General features: G+C 42.1%; 1 protein-coding gene across 11 annotated transcripts in view; it reads right to left on the bottom strand.

The window, feature by feature from the left end:
• Positions 1–22429, bottom strand: part of ZNF462 (zinc finger protein 462) — a 104474-nt gene that overhangs the window by 5558 nt on the left and 76487 nt on the right. For 8 of the 11 annotated variants that reach the window (XM_073345994.2, XM_073345997.1, XM_073345996.1 and 5 more), the window contains 4 exons: positions 14457–14724; positions 12610–12746; positions 7295–7518; positions 4880–5012 (listed from right to left, as the gene is read on the bottom strand). In XM_073345994.2, coding sequence (XP_073202095.1) covers positions 4880–5012; positions 7295–7518; positions 12610–12746; positions 14457–14724 — 762 coding nt within the window. Of the gene's footprint in view, positions 1–4879; positions 5013–7294; positions 7519–12609; positions 12747–14456; positions 14725–22429 lie in introns of those variants that run through there. The other 3 variants (XM_073345998.2, XM_073345999.2, XM_073346000.2) reach the window with 1 other exon arrangement.

Below are 22429 nucleotides of genomic sequence, written 5' to 3'. Positions count from 1 at the left end.
GATCTCTGCTTGCCTGGTTTCTTCACTTTCAAATGTAGTCCATTCAAGTTCAAGCTATGACTCAAAATTACCCACACACTCACTCCCACTCTCTGTATGCATGTTTTGTACAGATGTGTGTTGCTACGAGTTTGTAACCTTCATCAGTTGTTTAAATTGTTGGGGGAATGTTCCTTTCCACAGCTTTTATCCTTTCCCCTTGAAGGAGAACTGGCTTCAGATTTCACAGGATGCAGCCCTTCATTATATGGCTAAGATCCACAGGGCCAGATACTCAGCTGATGTGAATCAGCATGGAGTCAATGGCAGCAGGCCAGTTTACACCAGTTGAAGCTCTGGCCCCTAAGCTTAGTCATACACACTTATGTGTGTCGTACAAACTTATAAGCATCACTAGAACACCTTATCTCTGCACCAGGACTAGTCTATCACCTACAGAGAGTAAGAAGTTTTGGGGGGCAAGAGCTGCTCTTATGTTCAAGAATACACCTATAGTACAACAGCCAATGGGAAATTTATTCTGGGTCTGTGCAGAGGAGGTGCAGACAACAGACCCTATTTTGTTCAAATGCATGAGGGGGATTTAGACTTGTAATTTCCATTAACATTAATGAGTGTTAGCCTAGGAACTCCTCCACCCTTTCTGAACAGACCATGTTCTCCTCTCCCACTCCCCATGACTTCCCAGTCAGTTTGGTTTTAAGGTTTGTAAATGTAGATGGCTCCCTGAATTACAAATCAAGCTGAAAGCAGTAAGGTCATCTCAGATCTATCAAGCTGGGTATATGACATGGTTCCAAGGGGAAAAGGATATTTTGTACACGCTCAAGACATCTGACTGCCTTTGACTCTGTGTTATTTTGTGGGCATACATTGCTTGTTTGCTAATGTATGAATCATTTCACAATCTGAGTTCTAAGATCAAAGGATAGAAGTTCACAGGGAGAGACTGTGTGTCTAGAACACTGCTTCTAGCAAGGGGTGGCACGTAGCTGCTCTGTCTCAGAAGCATCCCAGGAAAGGAACATCATCCCTCCCCTCCCTTTTGTTGCTTCCAGGGGTCGTTAATTTTCTGCTGTCCTACACCAAGTTATTCCTTTCCCCCAGCCCCGCACACAACAGCTTATCTGTGCTGACATGTTGTACCCAGGCTCCATCCATTCCCTGCCACCCTTCACCCATCTTCTCCAGGGAGCAATATGTGGTTGCACAGCGTTGCTTACTCCTGCATTCCTGGATTCTGTGGTTCCAGCAGCCCACACAAGGATGTGACAGGGATTCTTACTTCCCTGTGCTGACTTATAGGCCAAGTCACGACCTAGCCCATGGTGAGAAATCCCAACTGTACTGAAGTCATTGACCTGAGTGGGGCTGTGGTGTATTAAAACTGGGTTAAAATTACAGTCACTCAACTTTTAGGGGATTTTCCTGGTCCGGTTTGCAGGATAGGGGGCTTTATAGGGAAGCATGAGATTTGGGCCTAACAGCAGTCAGTCTACAGACAGCCAGGCTACAGTAAGATGGGGAGACTTGTGCCTCTTTGTTTTAGGGAGCAGCCTGCTTTCTCTCTCTCTGTTTTTGGGTTCTTGTGTGTAACTGTTCTTAATTCTAAGAAATAAAAATAGTGTTATACTACAAACTTCCAGCAAGAGCACTTATGTTTTTTTTCTAACTTTTTTCTGTGCGTGTTTTGAACATAACAGGGAGCAGAATTTCATCCATGGTACTTACAGTTGAAAGAGGCCTGTTATGTAAAGTCCAGTCCCTGGCACAAGATGCAGAGTGAAATTTTCATGTCCTAATGACATAGAAGACTAAGTCTCATTGAAAGTCAATGGAACTTGGACTTTTAAAGTGCCTAATGTTATTTTGAAAATGGGACAAAGGCACTTTTGAAAATTTTACCCACAGTGTCTCTAACAGCGGATGTATGTACCATGTCAGATATTACATGGATACTATTGCAGCTGATACTAGCTAAAAGGGAGAGAAGAGAGATCATTTCCTAAAGAGTAATCAGCAGAGAATGGTAGGTAAATAAAATCCTCAAAAAAGTATGATTTTTCGACCCATTGTTTGATCAAACATGGATTATTTTTAACCACTCACAGATGGAGAGACCCAGCTGCAAGTGAAAATATATATACATAAAATGGTGAAATACTCTCCACATTATAACCACTGTCTTTGGGAAATGTAGATATTTCTACTGTCCCTGATTATTAAAACCCCAATCCGGATAGTTCTAATCTTGTATTTGCATAATAAAAAGCATCCAGAGATGTAAGTATCCTGAACACAAGTTAAAATAAAATGTTTACTGTGTTGGTCTACATAAGAAGGTAATAGGTCTGCTGCAGCTGCAAGTCAGGGGATCTGGTCCTCTCGCTAAAGCGGTCAGTACAGGCTGATGCTTTCAGCACTGCAGCTCCTAGGCTCGAAACCCACTGTTGATCTGACAGGACTAATTACATTGACACTAACTTACACTTTTACCTGGGATGCTGCACCTTTACAGATGCCATATTTTTGAGTATTTGTGAAAAAGACATCCCTTCTGCTGATCTTTTAATTTCTCTTGTGCCACCATCAAAGATCTCATGGAAAAAAGATTCGATAAGAGCTATGTAGTTTCTTAACCAACTCTCCTCCCGCTCATTCAGGACCATCCCTAGGAGAGTGCGGGGTCCAGGCCTGAAGTGACATCACTTCTGGGACCGACCGCACCGGGGGCAGGTAGGGGAGGCTGGGGAGGCGGTGCCTCCCCAAACAGCCAGCCTGGCCCTGCTCACACTCCGCCCCCCGAGGGCCTCGCTTCAATATCGCCGCTGGGCTCCAAGGGGCTAGGCTATGCTGCCTGCCTTCCCGGGGCTGGGGAGGCTTCAGTGGTGGCTCTCCCTCCCGGCGCGCTCTCCCTCAGGTGGAAGGGGCAGGGCTGGGGGTAGCCCCCCCCGGCCAGCGGTTCACCCACCGCCCATGCGGGGCCAGCTAATTGCACCAGCCCACGGGGCCCCCCCAAAAGCATGGGGCCCAGAGCGGTCACCCTGATTTGCCGTCCCCTATGGAGGGCTCTGCCCTCATTAAAAAAAAGCTCTGGGTGAGTTATCACTGAGCACAAAAGCTGTTAAAAAGCAATGTCCTAACTATGGACTGTACCATGATACTAAAATAGCTAACATGCTGAGATTTCACTGGAAGGAAAGACATAACCTAAACCCACATTCTGTTCTATACGTTGTCTGTGAGACAACAGCAATAAGTTTAAAAAACTTCAAGGAGATGGGTATTTTCCCTTCTGAAATCGTTTTTGAATGCAATTCTGAATTCTTTTTAAGTTCACAAAAAAAATTTACAGCATTCCTTTAGTTGGATGTAGAGAGAAATTGATAACCTGCCAGTCAGCAGCATGATAGAATGTGGGAACTGGATGGCATAGGGAACTGGTAATGAGATTCATCTTTGAGAGTCACTAGTTCAAAATGAACCCTGGTTAGCGGTGGCTGCCATATTATGTCTGGTTGATAGAAGTATGCAATATAGGGTGGGTTCTGAGACTACACAGAGTACTTCAGTTCTTGGGGCTATTGGTCTAGCAAATTACATAAAAATTACATTGGTCTAGCAAATTACACTAAATCGACTTAGAAATATTAAAGGAAAAAGCCCAGTATTATGAATAGAAGATTTCTCTTTCATATTCCCTCCCAACTAATGTTGGTTAAATTACCAGGATCAGCAGCTGCAGAAAAGAAGAATGCCATTCTCCTTCTGATGAGCGCTTTATGAACAGAGTGTGCTACTGAGTAAAATAGAGTAGGATTGCACAGAAGAGCTGGCCAGAAAATGGAAAATCTCTTTCCAAGAAAAATTTCATATTTTTGAAAAAAATAATTGTCCCGAACCAGGATGAAACATCAAAACAGTGAGAATTTTCAGAGGAAGGGTTGAGAACAATTCCATCTTGGGAGAACTGATATGGAACTTTCTGACTGCCTGCCAAGAAGGCTCTTGCAAATTTTGTTTGTGGAACTGATGAGAGCCGTCTAACTTGCCTGCCTGAGAGGCAGAGAGCCGGGACATTTGACTTCTCCTCCAGCTCTGGGAGCTAGAGCAGCAGAGAGTTGAGGTACTCAGTCACTCCAGCCCAGAGCTGGGGCAGAGAGAGAAGAGGCTGAGGGTGTTCAGCCTTGGCACCTCTTTTGGGAAAGGTTTTGTCAATTTCACTGGAAGAAAATGTGAAAAATGTCAGTTTTAGGTTGCCTAGCTCTTGTAACTTGAAATTGACAGATGATTCAGGCCCTGATTCAGCCACTCACTTCACCAAGTTCTCAGCTTGAAGCAAGTGAATTGTCTGACTGCCAATGGGAGTACTCACATCCGAAAAGTTAGGCGCATCCTTAAGTATGTTGCTGAACTGGGGTCTTAATAGGTAATGTGCTTCCAAGATGGAGCACATTGTTATTCTTGCTTCACAGCTGCCAGCCAGTCTGAACCTAAAAAGGGGAGTCACGCATAGAGGAGGGGGAGGATAAAAAGCTAACGAAGAGCAAGACAAGAGAATGATGATGGTCCAAAAATAAATTTCTCCACTAACTTTGATATCACAAAGCATTAACATGGAACAGGAAGGTTGCATATGGGTTACCGACATTGACCGACATACAAATGGTACAGAACAATTTGCTGACATGTACAAAAGATCTCAGTTGCCTAGATGTGATCTGCTTTTTCTCTATATGCACCTTGTCTATTAGGCCTTTGCTGACATGTGTCTATGGTTCCTGAAAAACCTCTTGTTAAGTCAATGGCTCATCTTGTTCTACGGGGCTTTCAGAGACATTCCTATGCCCAGCCTGGGAGAAAAGGAAGCAATACTGACCTCTCTCTTCAGTCTTGGGGCTCATCTCCTCTTCCTTTTCTTCCTCATCACTGCTGGAGCTCTCGGTTTTCCCTTTCATTTGTTCCAGCTGATCCAAGTTAACCCGTCCAACCAGCTCAAAATTACGACTCACCTTAAAAGAAACAATATAAACATTAATTAATATTCATGTCTGTTTAAAAAAACCCAAACCTCTATTTGCAGAGTAATGGCTGATGAGTAAAATTTGCCAGAGGCCATTTTACCAGCACTCAGTCAAGTTAATACCCATTCCCTTGAAACACAATTAGCCACTCCTCTAATTGTTTTGCTTAAGTTTTTTTATACAGCATTTCTCCATGCTTCACCTTGCAACCATCTTAGCTGAGGGATCTTCCTTGTTTTTCCCTTATGTGCAGGTTTTAAACCTAATAAATAATAATAATAATACAAGCACCACTATTAATCCCCAACCATTCTACAGTCTTCATCATTGCAGGGGATTACTAATCTTACGTGGTATAATATTAATATAGCACCACGCTAATGCAACAGAATCCTTTATGAATGATTCATTCATTCACATGGGAGATGGGTCCTTTAACTATACATGTCTGCTGTCCGAGTGACTCATTAGTAACAGATTAATTTTCATTACAAAGGGTTGCTAAGTGCTTCACAAACTGATTTACAAACTATAAAGGGAACACTTCACCCAGCAGTCAAATTCCGCTAACCCTCAGGTGAAATGCGCCAGCTATTTAACAGCTCACAGGAATAGTACCTAACAGCTTTAGGATGGGAAGTGAAGAACTCGTGTATCCAACTGAAACTGTGGACAAAGATTTACGACAGAGGCGTAGAATACAATTACCCGAGATGAAATGCGACCAGGACACTGGGGTTAATACCTTTTATGTGAACAGCGCCCTGGGATTTTTAATGACCACTAGCGGTCACGACTTTGGATCCAGACTGATCTGAAACGACAGCACCTCCTGTAGCACCAGCATTATGCCAAGGCTCTGATCCAGTACTGACTTAGAGAGTGGGGTGAACCCAGTACAACATTTCCTGCAGCACCTTGGATGAAGTAACAGCTTGGCACGGCTGTTTTCTGGGTGGGGAATTGGAATGAATTTAAAGCGCAAGTCACTTTACATCTGAGAAACTTTTACAAAGTGACGTGTTTTCCCAGAGGGAAATGACAATAGCACCTACACCTAAGGAGCACTGCGAGATGCAAGTACTGCGCACAAAATAGTCTGAAATAACGAGTTTTTAGAGAGTGTGAGACAGCAGGAACAAAGTAACTACTGGGGTTATTTCGGCTACGACTAGAGACAAGGAGAATACACCTCTGGCAAGAGCCAGGACGGGGTAAAATCTTCCCATAATGAAGCACCAAATCAAAGGCCTGGGGCATAGTGAATCCTGGTCCAGCACCCAGGCTATGATCAGTGGGGGAAATGTGAGAGCTAAAAATTGTATATTGTGGAGGAGTAGAAAGATTCTAAAGCTGCAGTAAAGAGAAGGGGACAGAAGCTTGCCAATTATTAACAAGCTGACATAAGGAAAATAAACGCATTGCAGTTCACAGAGCTAGTTTTTAAAATGCAGTGGAATAACTTTTAGGGCAAAACAGATTCTGCTGACACTTTTGGCGCTCATTTTGTCAACAACATTTTTGGTTTGTTTAGCAAAAGTAGTGGGAGTAAATTTCCAGCATGGGGATTTAACTGCTTAGCTCCTGTTAACAAGAGTTAAGTGGTTATTTCCCTACAAAATCTGACAAAAAATATGTATTCCTAAAATTCTGAGCTGAAGCAATGCAAAGCCTCAATCCTGGAGAGGATCATCCCTCACAAGAACATCTTGAGTTAGAATTAAAGGGCCTGATCTGAAGCCAACCAATATTACTGGACATATACTTAATGACTTCAAAGGGTTTGGGTCACACCCATATAAAAATTAATATTGCTAAAGCACCCTTAACTTAGCATGATGTACACGTGATGTATTTTGTATGTATCTTTTCCTCAAGTGTAAACTAAAATGTATCACACGGTTATTAAAATATGCATTGCATGCCATGTTGTTGACGTTATTTATTTCCAGAGCAATCTCAACTTTGAAATCTCCCACCTTTTATGGGACTGGATCACACTGCCTTAATCATTGCTTCATAACTATTAAAATAAGGTACATTCTCTACATAAACATTCAGGTATCTGAATGGCTCAGGAGGGGTACCCAAAATTCAGGAAAAAGCCCTACAAACAAACAAGATTTTGGAAAATAGGAATTTCACAAAAAAATTATTCCATCCTGGGGGTCATTTCCAAATCTTGAATCACTTACCTTTGCTAAAAGTCAAGTCAACTTACCACTTGCAATGTGTACATAGTCCCAGAGAAAATCCTGCTAAGAACTTACTTTATGCTCATCTCGAAGATGAGTGTCCAGCTCCTCCGTGTGTTTGGTCTCATAGTAGCAGAGTTGGCATTTGTAAGGTTTCAGTTCATTGTGCTTCTCTATGTGCTGCTGTAAGCTCTCATCACTGGAGCAGGTGAAGGTACACTTATCACAGCGGAAAACTACTCCCTGCAAGTATTTGGACAGTTTGGATCGGCAGACTTCAATGGGAACAACTCGCTCTTCTGTTGGGATAAATGTGTTGAGAAGAGCATTTTCATTTTAAAAACGTCAGCACTGTATCCACAGCCTTCCCTCTCTTTTCCCCCGAGAAACAAGATTTGCTATGTTTGTATACAATCCATTTACCAGCAAGTAGTTTGCAACGTTTTCTTGAGAGTGGGATAAGATGGGGGAGGGGAGGGGGGCGCTAAACTGGACTGACACAAAGAAATGCAACTACATTCCCTCCACAAAGGTAGGGTCAATTCTCTTCAAGGCAGTGAATACAGAGGTCACCCTGAAAACTATCACTAATTAGGTGGGAGAAAGGGAAGGAAGAGAGGAAAGGGGTGTGGCCAGGAGTCAGGGCTGCAGAGTCTGGGAGTTGGTGGGTAGGACACAGTTGACAGGATGGTGGGTCTTTCTGATGATGGCTGAGCTGAGCATACCAAGGGAAGAGCCTTTAAATATTACTGTGGTACCCTAGTCACAGACCAGGACTCCACTGCACTAGATGTTGTACAGATTAGCTTTTAAATATTGTGACTGTAAGACTAGAGATTAACGTCCATTTCATTTCTCACCCAGGTGCTTAATTCTACCAATTCAGTTTTTCATGCCAACCTGCCCAATGTGTTAATATACATTTCAGGTTTTAGTTTAAATATATAGTGAAAAATTATTCTACTGAATTTTAATATTACTCACACACAGACAGGTGTATATATTGTATATAACACACACACACACACACACACGCACGCACGCACTCATGTAACAATGTAACCGATAAGAAGTTTTCCATGTTTCCACTGAGCTAGAATCCTACAATTTGGTTCCTTCATCCACTATGGGCCACTGAGTATTGTGCACACAAGGGAAATCCCCCATTCAATATAGGGTCACCAAAAGGTCATCATTACTTAACTGCCCTTTTGAACTAGGGCACAGGAATTTAAGACTGTTATTCCTTAAGCACTGCAGGTTAAGAGGCAGTTCAATGTTTGTAACATAGTGAATCACTAACAACTTATTTTAAAGAAGTAGGCCCAATTCTCAGCTAATGTAAACTGGTGTAGCTCCATAAATTTCAACGGAGCTCTGCCACACAAGAGGTGGATCCAGATCAATGTATCAGTTTCTTTGGTAAAGTGGAAACATGGGGTCTCTTGCCTCCCATTTGGAGAAATTAAAGTAATCCTGGTTTCTAGTAATTTATTGTACATGTAGAATTCCTAGACAACCCCCCGCCCCACACACACACATACAGGAGTGATATGCATATAATAAATGCATTTATCATGCCTCTCTGCCCATTAATCTATTTTTCAAATATTTAAATATTCCAACCCCCTCAGCTCCTTCAAGCATCTGTTTATTAAACAAAAACAAAACAAAAAAAAAATCAACTTGATTTTGAAATATTTCCTTCTCCTCAAACCACTCCAAAAAGTGGAATTTCCCCCAAAGCTATTCTTGCCGAAGGCTCAGAACAAGTAAGATTTGCTCCTGCACCAGTGACAGTTGTTCCACCTGTAAAAATGCAAGGCCCTTCAGGGGAAGAAAAAGCCGGTGGTGGTGGGGAGGCTACAAGATAACAGGATTTAAAGTTGTGACCATTTGGGGGCATTGGAAAGCTATTTTCGAAGGCTCCCTCCGAGTTCTGTGCATTTGGACTTGTGGAATCAAGGCACCGGCTTTAAAGCTGCTTTCAGCACTGGAAAACTATCAGAGTCTTTCGTCATATGCTGGATAGGAAAGCCCATCAGAGAATGGCCAGTAAAATGTAACTGCATCGTCCGGGCTAAATTAAAGGCTAATGGCTGAGCTGGGCACAGATCTGGAGTTCTCCGGTTCCAGTTACAGAACTTCCAAGGACTCTCCAAATCGGACTGCCATGAAGCCCAAGAGTGACTCAGAAGTCTCCTCATCACTGTGTGCCTGTAATGCAGGCTCTGGTCCTATAAATTCCTTCCCCCTTCAGACTAGGAAAGGGCACAGAATCACTGCTCCTCTGTGCCTATAAAAAGGGAAGTTAAACCACACTGACGATGTGTAACTGATTGAGCTGAGTAGGTGACACATGGCAGAAGGCTCTCAGGGGCAGACTAACAACATCCTGCGCCCATAACTTTTAATGGGAAACATACTCCTTGCTTAAACTTCTCTAACAAACCATTCGATGCTCTAGCTCATAATGGATTTCACCACAGTTAATGGGTGGTGATAGAAGTTGAGCCATTCACTGGGCTAAAGAGAAGATGACGTGCTGTCAAGTGTCAGCTACATCCTGTGAAATCAGGGACCTTTCATTCCAGTTGGGGCCTCTGGACATCATCTCAACAGAAACAATATTTACAGTGCATTTTCATCCTTCAGTGCCACATGGCAAAGAAACGAACATCACAGTGAGAATTAGCCAGTACAAGGTTGTACACCTGTAACTAGTTATCCACTGGGGAGGGAGAAGGGGCACCAAGCAACATACTGGACCAGATCCTCAGCTGGTGTAAATTAGCATAGTTCCACTGTTTTTATGCACAGCATCTATTACTCACCCTCAACCCCCTGCAAAATTAGTGCTTGGACAGACAGCCTGACACCAAGCCCTCTGTCTGTCTCTGCAATGGCTTCAGAACAGACTGCACCAGGGCAGCTACCCCATGCCGCACTCCTGTCCAGAAAGGCTTAGCTTTCAAGATCCAAAGCTATTTCAGTGCCCTCGCACATTAACCCCTCGACCGCTCTACTGAGGCCGCCATAATTAGTGTCAAACACCATGGTGAGGTTTTTGATTTGTCATATGTTCATCAGGAAGGAGGACTTGGATGGATGATTCAGGCATTGACCTGGCGGTCCTTTAGCATTTGGGAGCTATGTGTATGGAAGAACGGCTCTTCGTAGGCCCTTGAAAGCGGACATCATCTGACTCTTCCCAGGCCCAAGTCTCATTTACACTAAGGCCTCTTTATACTGCCTAAATGGTATAAAAGGGAATTTCTGTAGGATTCACTGCAACAATGTTCACAAAGGCTATTTACAATGAAGCTTTGCCTAAGGATGATGGGGGGCATGGAGAGAGGAAAAGAAGTTGCTTAAGTCTGGATACTTTTTTCCCTTTTTTGGAGGGGTCTTTTAGTAGTGTTGACTATCAAGTTCATTTATTTGGTCTGTGTTTTCAGGTTTTTATTTTGTATGTCTAGAGATCTAAGACAGGAGCACTGGATAAATTGGATAAAATTAAAAGACAAACATACGTCTCTTTTCACAGGGCCAGATTAGAACTGAGATGAAAAATGCTCTCTATCTTATAGAGCTTGTTGGAAAATGGAAACAGAAGCGCAGCTCAGCAAGGAGCGCAAATGTGCAAACGCGCACACACGGTCCCATCTAGCAAACGGTCTGGTCTCTATTATTTACAGACACCAGTAACTCTTAGGGGACTGTTCTGGCAGTTGGGCAGAGAGATGCTTCACAGCTGCCACTTGGGCAGCTCTGCTCTACCTGAAGACTCACCACGACAGGGGTTCAAGGCTGCTCTGCATGGCTGGAGCATTGCAAAGTCGCTGCAGCGGTGCCAAGGAACTGACCCACAGTTTCACAAAAGAGTTATCTGCCTGCTTCCTTGGGATGTTGTGAGGATCTACTCATTAATGTCTCCACAGTGCTTTGAACATGTAAAGTGCTACCAAAGGTTATTGAACATTTGCAGTTTTCCTCAAAAATCTTGCACTAGTGGAAGTTTTCCAACCAGGTCTAGCGCGCTGCAACCCATTGTCTTATCTACATTTGTTTATTCCCACTTTAAAAGTTGTGCCTAATCACACGGTCCAGATACAAACACAGGACAGAGAACATCATCACTAGGGCTCCTATGTGTGGTAACACAAGTAATGATAACAACTCCTCGCACAAACTGTTCCTAGTGAACTCTTCTGACCAATCAGTACCCCAGAAGTGCTGATAAACACATTCCTCAGTGATGCTTCTATTAGCCCAAATACACCCTAACCCACCTTCTTCTCAAAAGCCATTGAAGATGGATCCTGCAGATCAACAGACTTGAGCTGTCTAGTGCTAGAATACCTCTGGAGGATGATCTCAGCACTGAGTTTCATTGCCTGCCAAGCTTTTAAACTCACTGAGCTGGCTCTATGACATGCCTTTTGAGTCCTGGGAAGGTCTGTATGATCTTCCCAGATGCCCCTTCAACACAGTCTTTCCAAAAGCCGGAAGTACCTATCAATGCTATCTACTTCATTGTTTGGAGCCTTTCTAAACCTGAAGCAGCCCAGAATATAGTGAAGTATATTGTGTGACTCCAGGAAAAGATGGCATTTGAAACACACATTTGGTCAGCATCAATATCGTACTGCGAGATTCTGCTTAACCTACAAGTAGGCAGGGTGCCAGCACAACACATGGGTTTGGATTTAGGCAGCCAACAGACCATCTGTAAGCATCAAGTGCGATAACTCTCGGCAGGGATCCCAGCCCAGAGTGTCCAAACAGCTGTCTCTTCTGAACTTTCAAGCCTGTGGTTAATAGAGTAGGATAATCTCTAAGTCAGCTCTTAATTGTTTTAAAAAGTTTTAGCCATTTTTGCTCCTAAGAATAGTTGATGCAGATGTGGTGAAGAAATATATGTTAAGTCCTCATGGGATCCTCTGAGGTGTCCAGGGTAGGGGACGGTGCAGATGGAATAGAGCCATCCTTTAACAATGTATACGGAACAGAGATTATTAGATAATGGGCTCATTAGAAATACATATATATGGTAAACATGTTCCTGAGTCAGAAGGGTGCTATCCTGCCCCACAGAGTGATAGGAGAAGCATAACATGCTCTAAACAGGTGTCAAATGACTGTAAACATTTCTGGCAGAAATTCTAAACAGCAATTTCAAATCTGCCTCTATCCATTTTGGTCTAATTCTTTCTACTTCACAGAAAAGAAACAAAATGCATTACTAAAAATACGTGCAAGGGCTTCCGGGCTACTCAACACTTTAATGCTCACATTCAGATGAAAACTTCATTTCATGGGCCTGAAATAAACAGGCATTGCTCAAGGTTTTCTTTGTCAGACACAAATACCATAAGGGATGTCTTTACCTCTGTGCAGGACTATATGGTCAATCATGTTACGTTTGTATTTGGTGTGGTACAGGCAAAGAGGACAGCGAAGGTCTTTGGGTCCTTCCTCAGGAACTGCTGAATGCCCAGCTTCCACATGCATAGTAAAAGCAGATCTATAAAGTAAGGAGAAGCAGAAGAGATAAAAATCAGTATTTCTTACGTCTACACACTTCAAGTGCCACAGCTCTGTCACTGAAGTGTTATTTAAAGTGCTACAGATGCCACTTACTCCTGTCTGTATAAAGCCACATGATACTTCAGTGGGACTCCTCAGACGAGGAACACACGTGCATATGTATTTGCAGGATTTACTCCTACATAGCCATCATGTACTCTGACAAAATATTCTATTACACTGGTTGCACTGGTCATGCTGCTATAGGTAATGCAGCAAAAGAATTTCCATTCCACAGGCCCAAAAGGTCTTTGGGCTGAAAACTTCCATGCTTGGTCTCTGCCAAAGGCAAACCATGTTTGGAAAGTTTGAGCAAAATTCCTTCAACTGTTCTGGAGTCACATGGCTGAAGATAAATGTCTTTCTGACAGCAGAAACATTCTCGCCACCTTTCTTTTGTGGGCCTAACTCAAAACCAGCTGAAACGCTATGCTCCAGATCTGGTAGATACATAGACTTTCGTTAGCACTAAACGTTTGCAGCAAGGTATACTACTAGCTGCACATGCAGAAGACAGACACACTTGCACACTCAGGCCTAGGAAGTTAACTAGGTACCTATCTGGCTACAAGGCCAGCTGTGGAGGAGGCGTTTGTAAACTTGAGTGGTTCAATAATTTTGGATTAAGGAGTGGTGGAATCTATAAATGCAGCAAGCTGCTTAACTCTTCACTAAGGAATTTACAGTCCCTGTTGGCTTGACAGCAAGGAAATGATAAACTCTGCTGGCTTTGGGCTTGATCCACTGGCCATTGAAGTCAATAGGAGTCTTTTCATTGACTTCAATGGGTGTTCTTCTGTGTTTCACTCTCCATAATGAATAGAGGACAGGACTTTTCTACATTCCTGAGAAGAAAGACCTAATCCCCAAATGCTTGAGAAACACTGCATTAAGGAACGCAAACCTCCATGTCACAAGTTATCAATTATATGTTGATTTAAGAGAGTTTTGTTATGTCCAGTGTTATTGGTTGGAGAAAGGAGTAATAAATAATAAAATAATAATAAGAAGAAGTGATGAAAAACAGTCTAAAACCCTGGAACTGGAAATACATGGAAATAACTGAGTTTTTATTTTCGGGTGTTTAACTGATTTGATGAAATATTCAAATATACTGTCACACACTTTTGGATATGTGTTTCACTTCTGCCATCTGAACTAGATGGAGAAAAAGGGAGGAAATTATAAAGTTACATGGTAAAGATTCCTTTAGACAGGCAGTGTTGGAACTCTGCTACTTCACTAGAACATATGCCTTCCTTTCTTCTCATGCTAGCTTCTAACGCCCTCCAACAACACACACAGGAGTTTTCAGAAGGGATGTAAACCCTCATGCTTCAAGGCATAAACCAACTTCTAACCACAGATGATCAGGAAGAATCATTCTCTGTGGACACACTATTCTGTAACAACCTATTGCAGGGATTTCTTGCACCTTCCCTCTGCAGCAGGTAGTAGTGAATGCTGTCAGACAGGAAACTGGGTTAGATTAATCCTGTCGTGATCTGGAAGGGCAGTTCTGTATTTCTCCCTAATCATCCATTCTTATGTTTCTCTTCAGCTCCGGTCAGCCATCTCAGGAACTAGTGTGCTTGTCTTTTAAAGTGTTAGAAGTGATTTCAGTTTATCTGTTTTGTACAATACGTACTTAAAGCCTGTATAAAAGGAACAATCTTTGCACTTGAAGAGCTTCTTCCCTCCATGTTTGTCACGGTAGTGACGCCGAATGCTCTGAATGTAACCCGAAGAGAATTCACAAAATTCACAGTTTAGGGTGGCTTCAGTTTTCTGTTCAGCTCCTGCAGCCGCCCCAGAGAGTGGGAGGGGGCTAGTGTTGTTGTTGTTCCTGGCCAGAGCTGCTGACTGGTAGTGGTTCAGCTGCTGCTGAACGTCAGGAGGTTCGGAGTATGAAGAATCTGGGGAGAAAGTGAAGGGGAAGTTATAGCAGCTGGTCAGAGAATCTGAGGTTTTAAGGACCTGGTCCAAGTCCCGTTTACTGGGATTGGAGTTGGATCAAGCCCTAAAGCATGGAAATCTCGGACGCTTCTTTCAGAAGCGGTGTGGAGGGAAGAATGGTACTTGTTCATCTCTATAATCTCAACCCTAGTTTATATTTCACAGTTTATGGCTGTTGACTGAAATGATCATTTTTAATCTATCAAGTGAGAGGCTTCAAAAGGGAGCCAGTATAAAAAGGAGCCTAGTTTCAAGACATCTGTAAACTGTGAAATAGAGGCAGGTTAATATACTGTGAGCATTCTTCTATACATGATGCGTAATCCAAAACAGATTTTCAGATGGGGTGAATTGGTGCATTCCCATTGATTTATGCTAATTTACACCAGCTGAGGATCTAGCCCCTGATGTTTACGAGTAACCTTTTTTTTTCTTTTTTTTTAAAAGCATTTACAGTTATTTCCCCTGAAATTCATGGAATTATTGGAGAAACCCCTTAGCAAAGCTAGTTAAAACAAAATGTTCCAGAATGGAGAATTCACTATAATATCTAACTATTCACATCCTAACATTTGAAATGATTTTAATTTTAACATATAAAAATCAGATATATTCTCCTGTGACTGATGTTTAAAAGTGAGACAATATTAAAAAGGGTATTTAATCCTAAATCCCACTAAAAAGAGATTTCCAATCAGGTTTCTTTGAAAGATATTTTTGAAATGCCATTAAAATATCATGACAGAGAAATGCAATTGATTGGGGGAGGAGAGGAAGGAGAAGAGGAGGGAAAAATCTCAGAACACAAACTGAAAACCAGTATTCCTTCCTCCCAACATAAAAAAAGAGGTCTTGAACCTTTCCCAATACACTGTTTTGAATGTGGAGGTTAGGAATTCATCAGCTTTGTCCTATATAACCGACAGCTGCCCATGAATGGCACGAATGAAGGCAGATGAATACAGCACAGATGAATTTCAGTGTAACTTTCCTGAAAAGAAAACAAAGGGCTCTTTTCTTAAGCTTTTCAAAGAAAGAAAGAAAGAAAGAAAGAAAGAAAGAAAGAAAGAAAGAAAGAAAGAAAGAAAGAAAGAAAGAAAGAAAGAAAGAAGAAGAGGGACTACAAACTGTACAAGCCACCTCCTGCTTTGATGGAGACTTAATTTTCCAAAGTATAATTCCCTGAGGCAGGATATGTAGGAATTCTCCAACACCCATACTCGATGGAACTTAATACCATCCATTCTAACCAATTACTAAAGACAAACAAAAGGCAAGCAGCACTACATAGCACTCACTGTGGGGACTTCTCCCCACCTGTCTTCAAAAGAGTACAACGCTTTCTTTCTTTCTCCCTGCCAAAAAGGGGAATATACGTGCTTTAGAAATGATAAACAAAACAAGACAAAAACAAAACAGGGAGAAGAGTTAAATAATGTCTCACGCCTCCCTTGGTTAATCACCAGGTGTAGAGTGAGGACAAAGGAATAGACATAAAGGATCCTGGTAAAATGCATTAAGTTCTCTCCTACATTCTTCTATCCAAATCTCATGAACCCAGACCTGACCAGAATGCAGCATTTAGCAGCTGTGCATTCATTCTTTCTGTAGCAAGTTTGTTTACCATTTCATTAGTGGTTTACAGAGTCCCCCCCGCCTTTAAAATCTCAAGGTTTGTTTTCCTTTTGTTCGAAACAGACCCGTATACCCTCCACATTAGCACAGGTCTAGCAAGCTAAGAGCTGAAGCAGCCTTCTCTAAAAGCCGTTACTTCCTTAGAGAGAGAGGAGGCAAAGTGCTCCTTTGCATTGCTTTTGGTCAATAAGTCATAAGAGTTCATTGTATACTGTCTAACTTTCAAAGAGGGGAAGCAACTAACGTCTGGGTTATGTGACCCAACCGTTCTAACGTCCCAGTTAGACACAGCCTCCCATACAAGGGCCTGGCATCCTAATAATTTTGATGTCACAGCAGGCAGTTGTGTGCGCGCGCCATTCAGGCCTCCTGTAAATCACTGAACAAAACCTTGTTGATCCATTACTTAGCAACAAGGAGACTGACAATTTCCATCACATCTTCAGCATTCTGGGCCAGATCTTAAGCAGAAATAAATGGGTTCCTCTTCATCCACTCCAGTGGAGCTAGGCGTAGTTATAACAGCTGAGAAGCTGGCCCACATTTTCACCCATCAATGTTTTGAATATTAGCCGTTGGTAAAAAGGTGGCTGATCTTTTAACCCGAAGTGGGGTTTTTGGAAGATCCATTATACTTTATTTCACACATTTTCCTTCTCCCTAGAGTCTGCTGCACATTACTCCAGCTGCCTCATTGAAAAAAAAGAAAAAAAAAAAAGAAGAAGCCTTAAACTCTGGTATTTACATATGTATGTGGAAGCTGCCCTGTGAAACCCGCAGAAATAAAGAGGCACTTTTATAAACCCACAGGAGGTAAAAGTTGAAACAAACGTCAACGTTCTTATCATGGGAAATACCCAAAAGGAACATAATGTGCATTTATATTTGAATTTTCTTCATTCACCTGGGATTGGTGTGCATTTGTTTTCTATTTTTGGTTTATAGTCTTTTGATGAAAATATTCTACACTTGATCGGCACTTCAATATTTATAGAAAATAAATTATCCACACACCACTGTAGTTTGTGATTATACGCTCACGTTTAAACAATGTTAACATTTATGCCTACAGCTCTGCATGGATATTTCACCCCTCTTCTTTTGCCAATATGTTTTAATTCTCTCGGATTCCTTGAGCAGTGCAAGATTTAGCGCTTCCTGAAGGAAAACAACTAGGATTAACGTGAGTATACATGGCTTCTGTTGATTTCTGAGAAGCAGTTTGCAAGACTATGTAATATTCTAGATCAAAGGTGGAATGTTTACAGACACGATTCTACCAAGAACACTTAGGGCCCAGTCCAAAAAGCCACTGAATGGAACAGAGTCTTTCCACTGACTTCAATGAGGTCTAGACCAGTGGTTTTCAACCTTTTCATTTGTGGATCCCTAAAAAATTTCAAATGGAGGTGCGGACCCCTTTGGAAATCTTAGACGTAGTCTGGGGTCCATGGACCAAAGGTTGAAACCACTGTTCTATGGTAATGACAAACTTTTGCGGATCCCTTAGACAGTCTGGACATCCCCAGGGGTCCAGGGACCACAGGTTGAAGACCACTGCTCTAGACCAAGCCCTTAGTACTTGATCCAAAGCCCACTGAAGTCAATGGAAAGACTCATAATTGCCTTCAGTGGGCTTTGGATCAAGCCTTTAGTGCATAGGACAGCAAGCACTGTATGTAGGTAAAAGCCATGTTAGGGGTAAAACAAAAGAGCTGGTGTAATACACTAATGACTGGGTAGGTTCTTTATTCTGAGCAAAAGAATGGCAATTCAATACAAAGGAGAAGGGGTGGTATAGCCCCAACTCAGCAAGACAGTTATATGTGTGAGTAATAAATCCCACCCCTGGTCAGCAAAGTATTTAAGCACCCCTGGACAGCAAAGTATTCACGGCCATGAAAAACGCATCACGGACCGTGAAATCTGGACTCCTATACTATACAGATTTCATGGGGGAGACCAGTGTTTCTTAAATTGGGGGTCCTGACCCAAAAGGGAGTTTCGGGGGCAGGGGGGTGTCACAAAGGTATTTTAGGGGGGTGCAGTATTGCCACCCTTACTTCTCTACTACCGTCGCAGCTGGAAAGCGCCAGCTGCTGGCCAGACGCCCAGCTCTGAAGGCAGAGCCCCGCCAGCGGCAGGGCAGAGGGAAGGGTGGCAACACCACACCATGTCACCCTTACTTCTGGGCTGCTGCCTGCAGAGCTGGGCGGCTGGAGAGCGGCGGCTGCTGACTGAGGGCCCAGCTCTGCAGGCAGCAGCGCAGAAGGGTGGCAATACCCTACCAGGCCATCCTGACTTCTGCGCTGCTGCTGATGGCAGTTCTGCCTTCAGAGCTGGGCTCCCGGCCAGCAGCCGCTGCTCTCCAGGTGCCCAGCTCTGAGGCAGCACCGCCAGCAGCTGCGCAGAAGTAAGGGTAACAGTACCGCAACCCCCTCTACAATAACCTTGCGACCCCACCCCTTCCTCACAACTCCTTTTTGGGCCAGGGCCCCGACAATTTCAACACTGTGAAATTTCAGATTTAAATAGCTGAAATCATGAAATTTACTATTTTAAAAATCCCATGACCATGAAATTGACCAAAATGGACAGTGAATTTGGTAGGGCCCTACTAATGATGCAAATTACATGCCAGCCTTTTGCTGTATCCAGAGGAAAAGTTGGGTTGGGCAAACTCCCAAAAGGCATTTGCAATCTCAGCCCAGAGTAGACAGAGGGATCTGCAATCCAGGTTTGAAGAAAGCAAAGAAAAATGGTATCCCAAGTTTGCATCAAAGCCCAGGAAGAAGAAGAAAGACATTCAGCAGACAGGGAGCAGTTAGAAAATTATATTAAATAACGGAATACAGAAAACCAAAAGAGAGGCCCTGAAAGATTCATAACAGGAAAAACAACCATGAATGAGGGCTGAGCATGTGATAAGAAAAACTAGCAAATTTTTAAAAAATAAATTCAAAACAGGAGAATGGCTAACATGACAAAGAAAATATGGGACGTTTCTGTACACAGATATCGGAAACTGCATTGAAATGCGACTGGCAAGCAACAAATCAACCAGGGCGAAATAGTCAAATATTCAAACAAATCCCAAAGAGATTTGCTTTTATTAACAATTTTTACACAAAAGACATACAAGACATACTATGCTACTTCAAAAGTTTATTCAGAGAAAATATAGAATGTTCAGACATAAAAAGAAGAGCAGCAGTAGCCACGCCAATGAAGGAAGAATTGGTAGTAACTGAGACAACAAAACTTGGAAGAACAGTGGTCACGGTAGAAATATTGTGACTTGCAATGTAACCTGTAAGATTTTCCAATAGGCTAACTGCATAGGTGGTGCCATAAGAGTAGCAGATAACTAAGTTCCTGCCTATATTCAGAAGTGCTCACCATTGAGCTAATTCTGTTCTCAATGAAATCAATGGAAGTTTTACTATTGACTTCAAAGGGAGAAGTTTTACTATTGACTTCAAAGGGAGCAGTTTTGGTCACCAAAGATTGCTTCTGAAAATCCCGTCTAGAAATAAACTGTGTGCTCGCAACCACATGGCAAAGTGATCATCTGAACTGGTTATATCCAGTACAAGTTGGAGGGTGGGATGGGGAAGAGTTGCTGTGACTCTTGTGTTAACTATATTTGTGTTAACTATATTTGTGCATCCATGCCTATCACGTTTCTTAACCATTGCATTCTGGGAAACTCTCTTAGTAGTGACTCAGTAACGGGCAAAGGATAAAAATTTCAAAAGCACCTAAGTCACTTTGGAGCTTAAATCTCATAGGCTTTAAGTGAAACTCAGGCACTTTTGAAAATTTGACCCAAAGTGCCTGGAGGATATGCAATCAGATCATTTCAGCAACACTTTGGCCAGTGCATACAGGATGCCCTAATTAAAGAGGCCTACGAAAGGAAGGAGTAAGATTGGCCATCCCAGTTAGGAGATCCTAGCAACACAGAAAAACAACAGTGTTGTGACTGGTTACTGCTTTTTACACTGGAAAAATCAACACATGGTTGGCTGCCATGGTACCATACCTGATGTGTACAGCCATACGCAATGGCATTAACTGTTTACAGAGTTTGTTAAAAATTATGGTATCAGGAGTCTACGGGGAAACACCTGGACTTCCATAACTCAAGAGAATGAGAAAACTCTTCTGTATTAACATATTAACAATAAATATCATATGTAAGGTACAAGAGGATTTCTTTATTCCAAAAGAAATGAAGCATATCTGAAATAAGCAAGTGGAAGAGATGCAATAGAGAAAACAACAGTTTCATACATATACCATGGAATTGTGGAAAAATTAGAGAAATACTAGGAAAAAATATTTAAAAGTGCAGTAAATACTAGATAAGAATGAAAATTCCCAAGTTTCCATAGCCAGTCTTGGGCAAATTAATGTACGTGCGCCAACGTGCATAAAAATTGGTTTTTTTTAATTTAACAAAAGGAAAAATAGAATATTTTTGAGGAAGGAAAAATAAACTTAATTTTTCATCTCAGGATATTATAATGTACTTGAAAATCCAAGAAAATCAAGTTGGAATACCATACAGAAGTCTAACATATAAGATCTGTCTATAGACACAAACACATCAGAGCAAACACCAGTTTAGGCTAAGAGATACAAACGCAAAATGTTTAAACATCAGGCACAGAGAAGCAATAGGAAGATTATACAATTAAACTAAAAATAAAAAAATATACAAATGAGTGCCCCAGTCTTTCAGACACTGAAGTCAATGGGCTACACATGTCTAGCATTAAACATATGCTTCAGTGCTTTTAGCATTAAAGTCAGAGATGGAGAATACAATATTGCATAAGAGATGCAATAGACTGAGTACATGAGGAACAAGAGTACTCTAGCCTCTAAGTGATAGCGAGAGAGAGATCAATGACCAAAGAGAGAGAGATGGATAAAAATAAAGACATTAGTTCCCTGTAAAATTCATACCAGAACAGAAACTACAAAGTCACCGATCATCTTCTTGTGGAGGGTTGAGGGTGAGGAATGAAACAAAATAAGAAATCAGAAGTTGGAGAGGTTTCAGAGTAACAGCCGTGTTAGTCTGTATTCGCAAAAAGAAAAGGAGTACTTGTGGCACCTTAGAGACTAACCAATTTATTTGAGCATGAGCTTTCGTGAGCTACAGCTCACTTCATCGGATGCTCTTGTTGGAGAAGCTCTTATCCAGCTCGAGTTTTGACCAAAGAAAGTGCAAGAGATTGGGACACTTCAACATGTATTTAAAAGCCTCTTTGGGCAAAAATGGGATGATGAACTAAAGCAAGAAGCAAATGGGATACCATGGAAAGATCCAAGGCAATACAGAATAGGAACAGCAACTTCAGCATTGAGGACATATTGGACAGCCTGTAACAGGGAAGCCCCTAGAATGTTATTCACGAAGGGAAGACTGTAATAAGGAAGAGTCAGATTTTTTTTTTTTTTGAGAAAGAAAAAATACAAGCAAATGGTTTCTCCTCTAAGAAAAAAACCAAATCAAGATGCGATACTAGACACTGAGCAAGTAAAAACACATCAGGGTGCGATTTTGAGAAGAGTCTTTGTGATTTCAAAATATGAATCCCACTGAAACTCAACCGGACTCCAAGGACCAGCTTAGGGAGCGGTGAGAGGATATTCTACTCATGTAGCAGCAACAGCATGAGAAGTGGGAAGGTGGGGAAGTGGAGTTCCACAAAGATCACGAAGATGACACACACTTGTTCACTTGACGCCACACATCACTGACCTGAAGCAGGAATACGTGGGAGGGTGAAACACTCTGAAAATGAAACATAGTGGGGGAGGAAAAGGAGGGTGAAAAGACTGAGAAGGATTCAACACAGACTTGAAGCATGGGTGCTTGTGGAAAATACCGAGAGTGCAAGGAAATTTAATATGACCAGATTTTTTTTTTTTTTTTTTTAAATTGAACTCACTGGGCTTAATTCTCATTTACACAGAGGGGCCCCTTTACTCTGTCAGAACAACATTGAAGTGGCC

Source organism: Lepidochelys kempii, chromosome 5, assembly GCF_965140285.1.
Source record: "Lepidochelys kempii isolate rLepKem1 chromosome 5, rLepKem1.hap1, whole genome shotgun sequence".
In the NCBI taxonomy this organism is placed as follows: Eukaryota; Metazoa; Chordata; order Testudines; family Cheloniidae; genus Lepidochelys; species Lepidochelys kempii.
The sequence above is the reverse complement of the archived record's forward strand: the minus strand, read 5'-3'. Positions and strand labels throughout refer to the sequence as shown.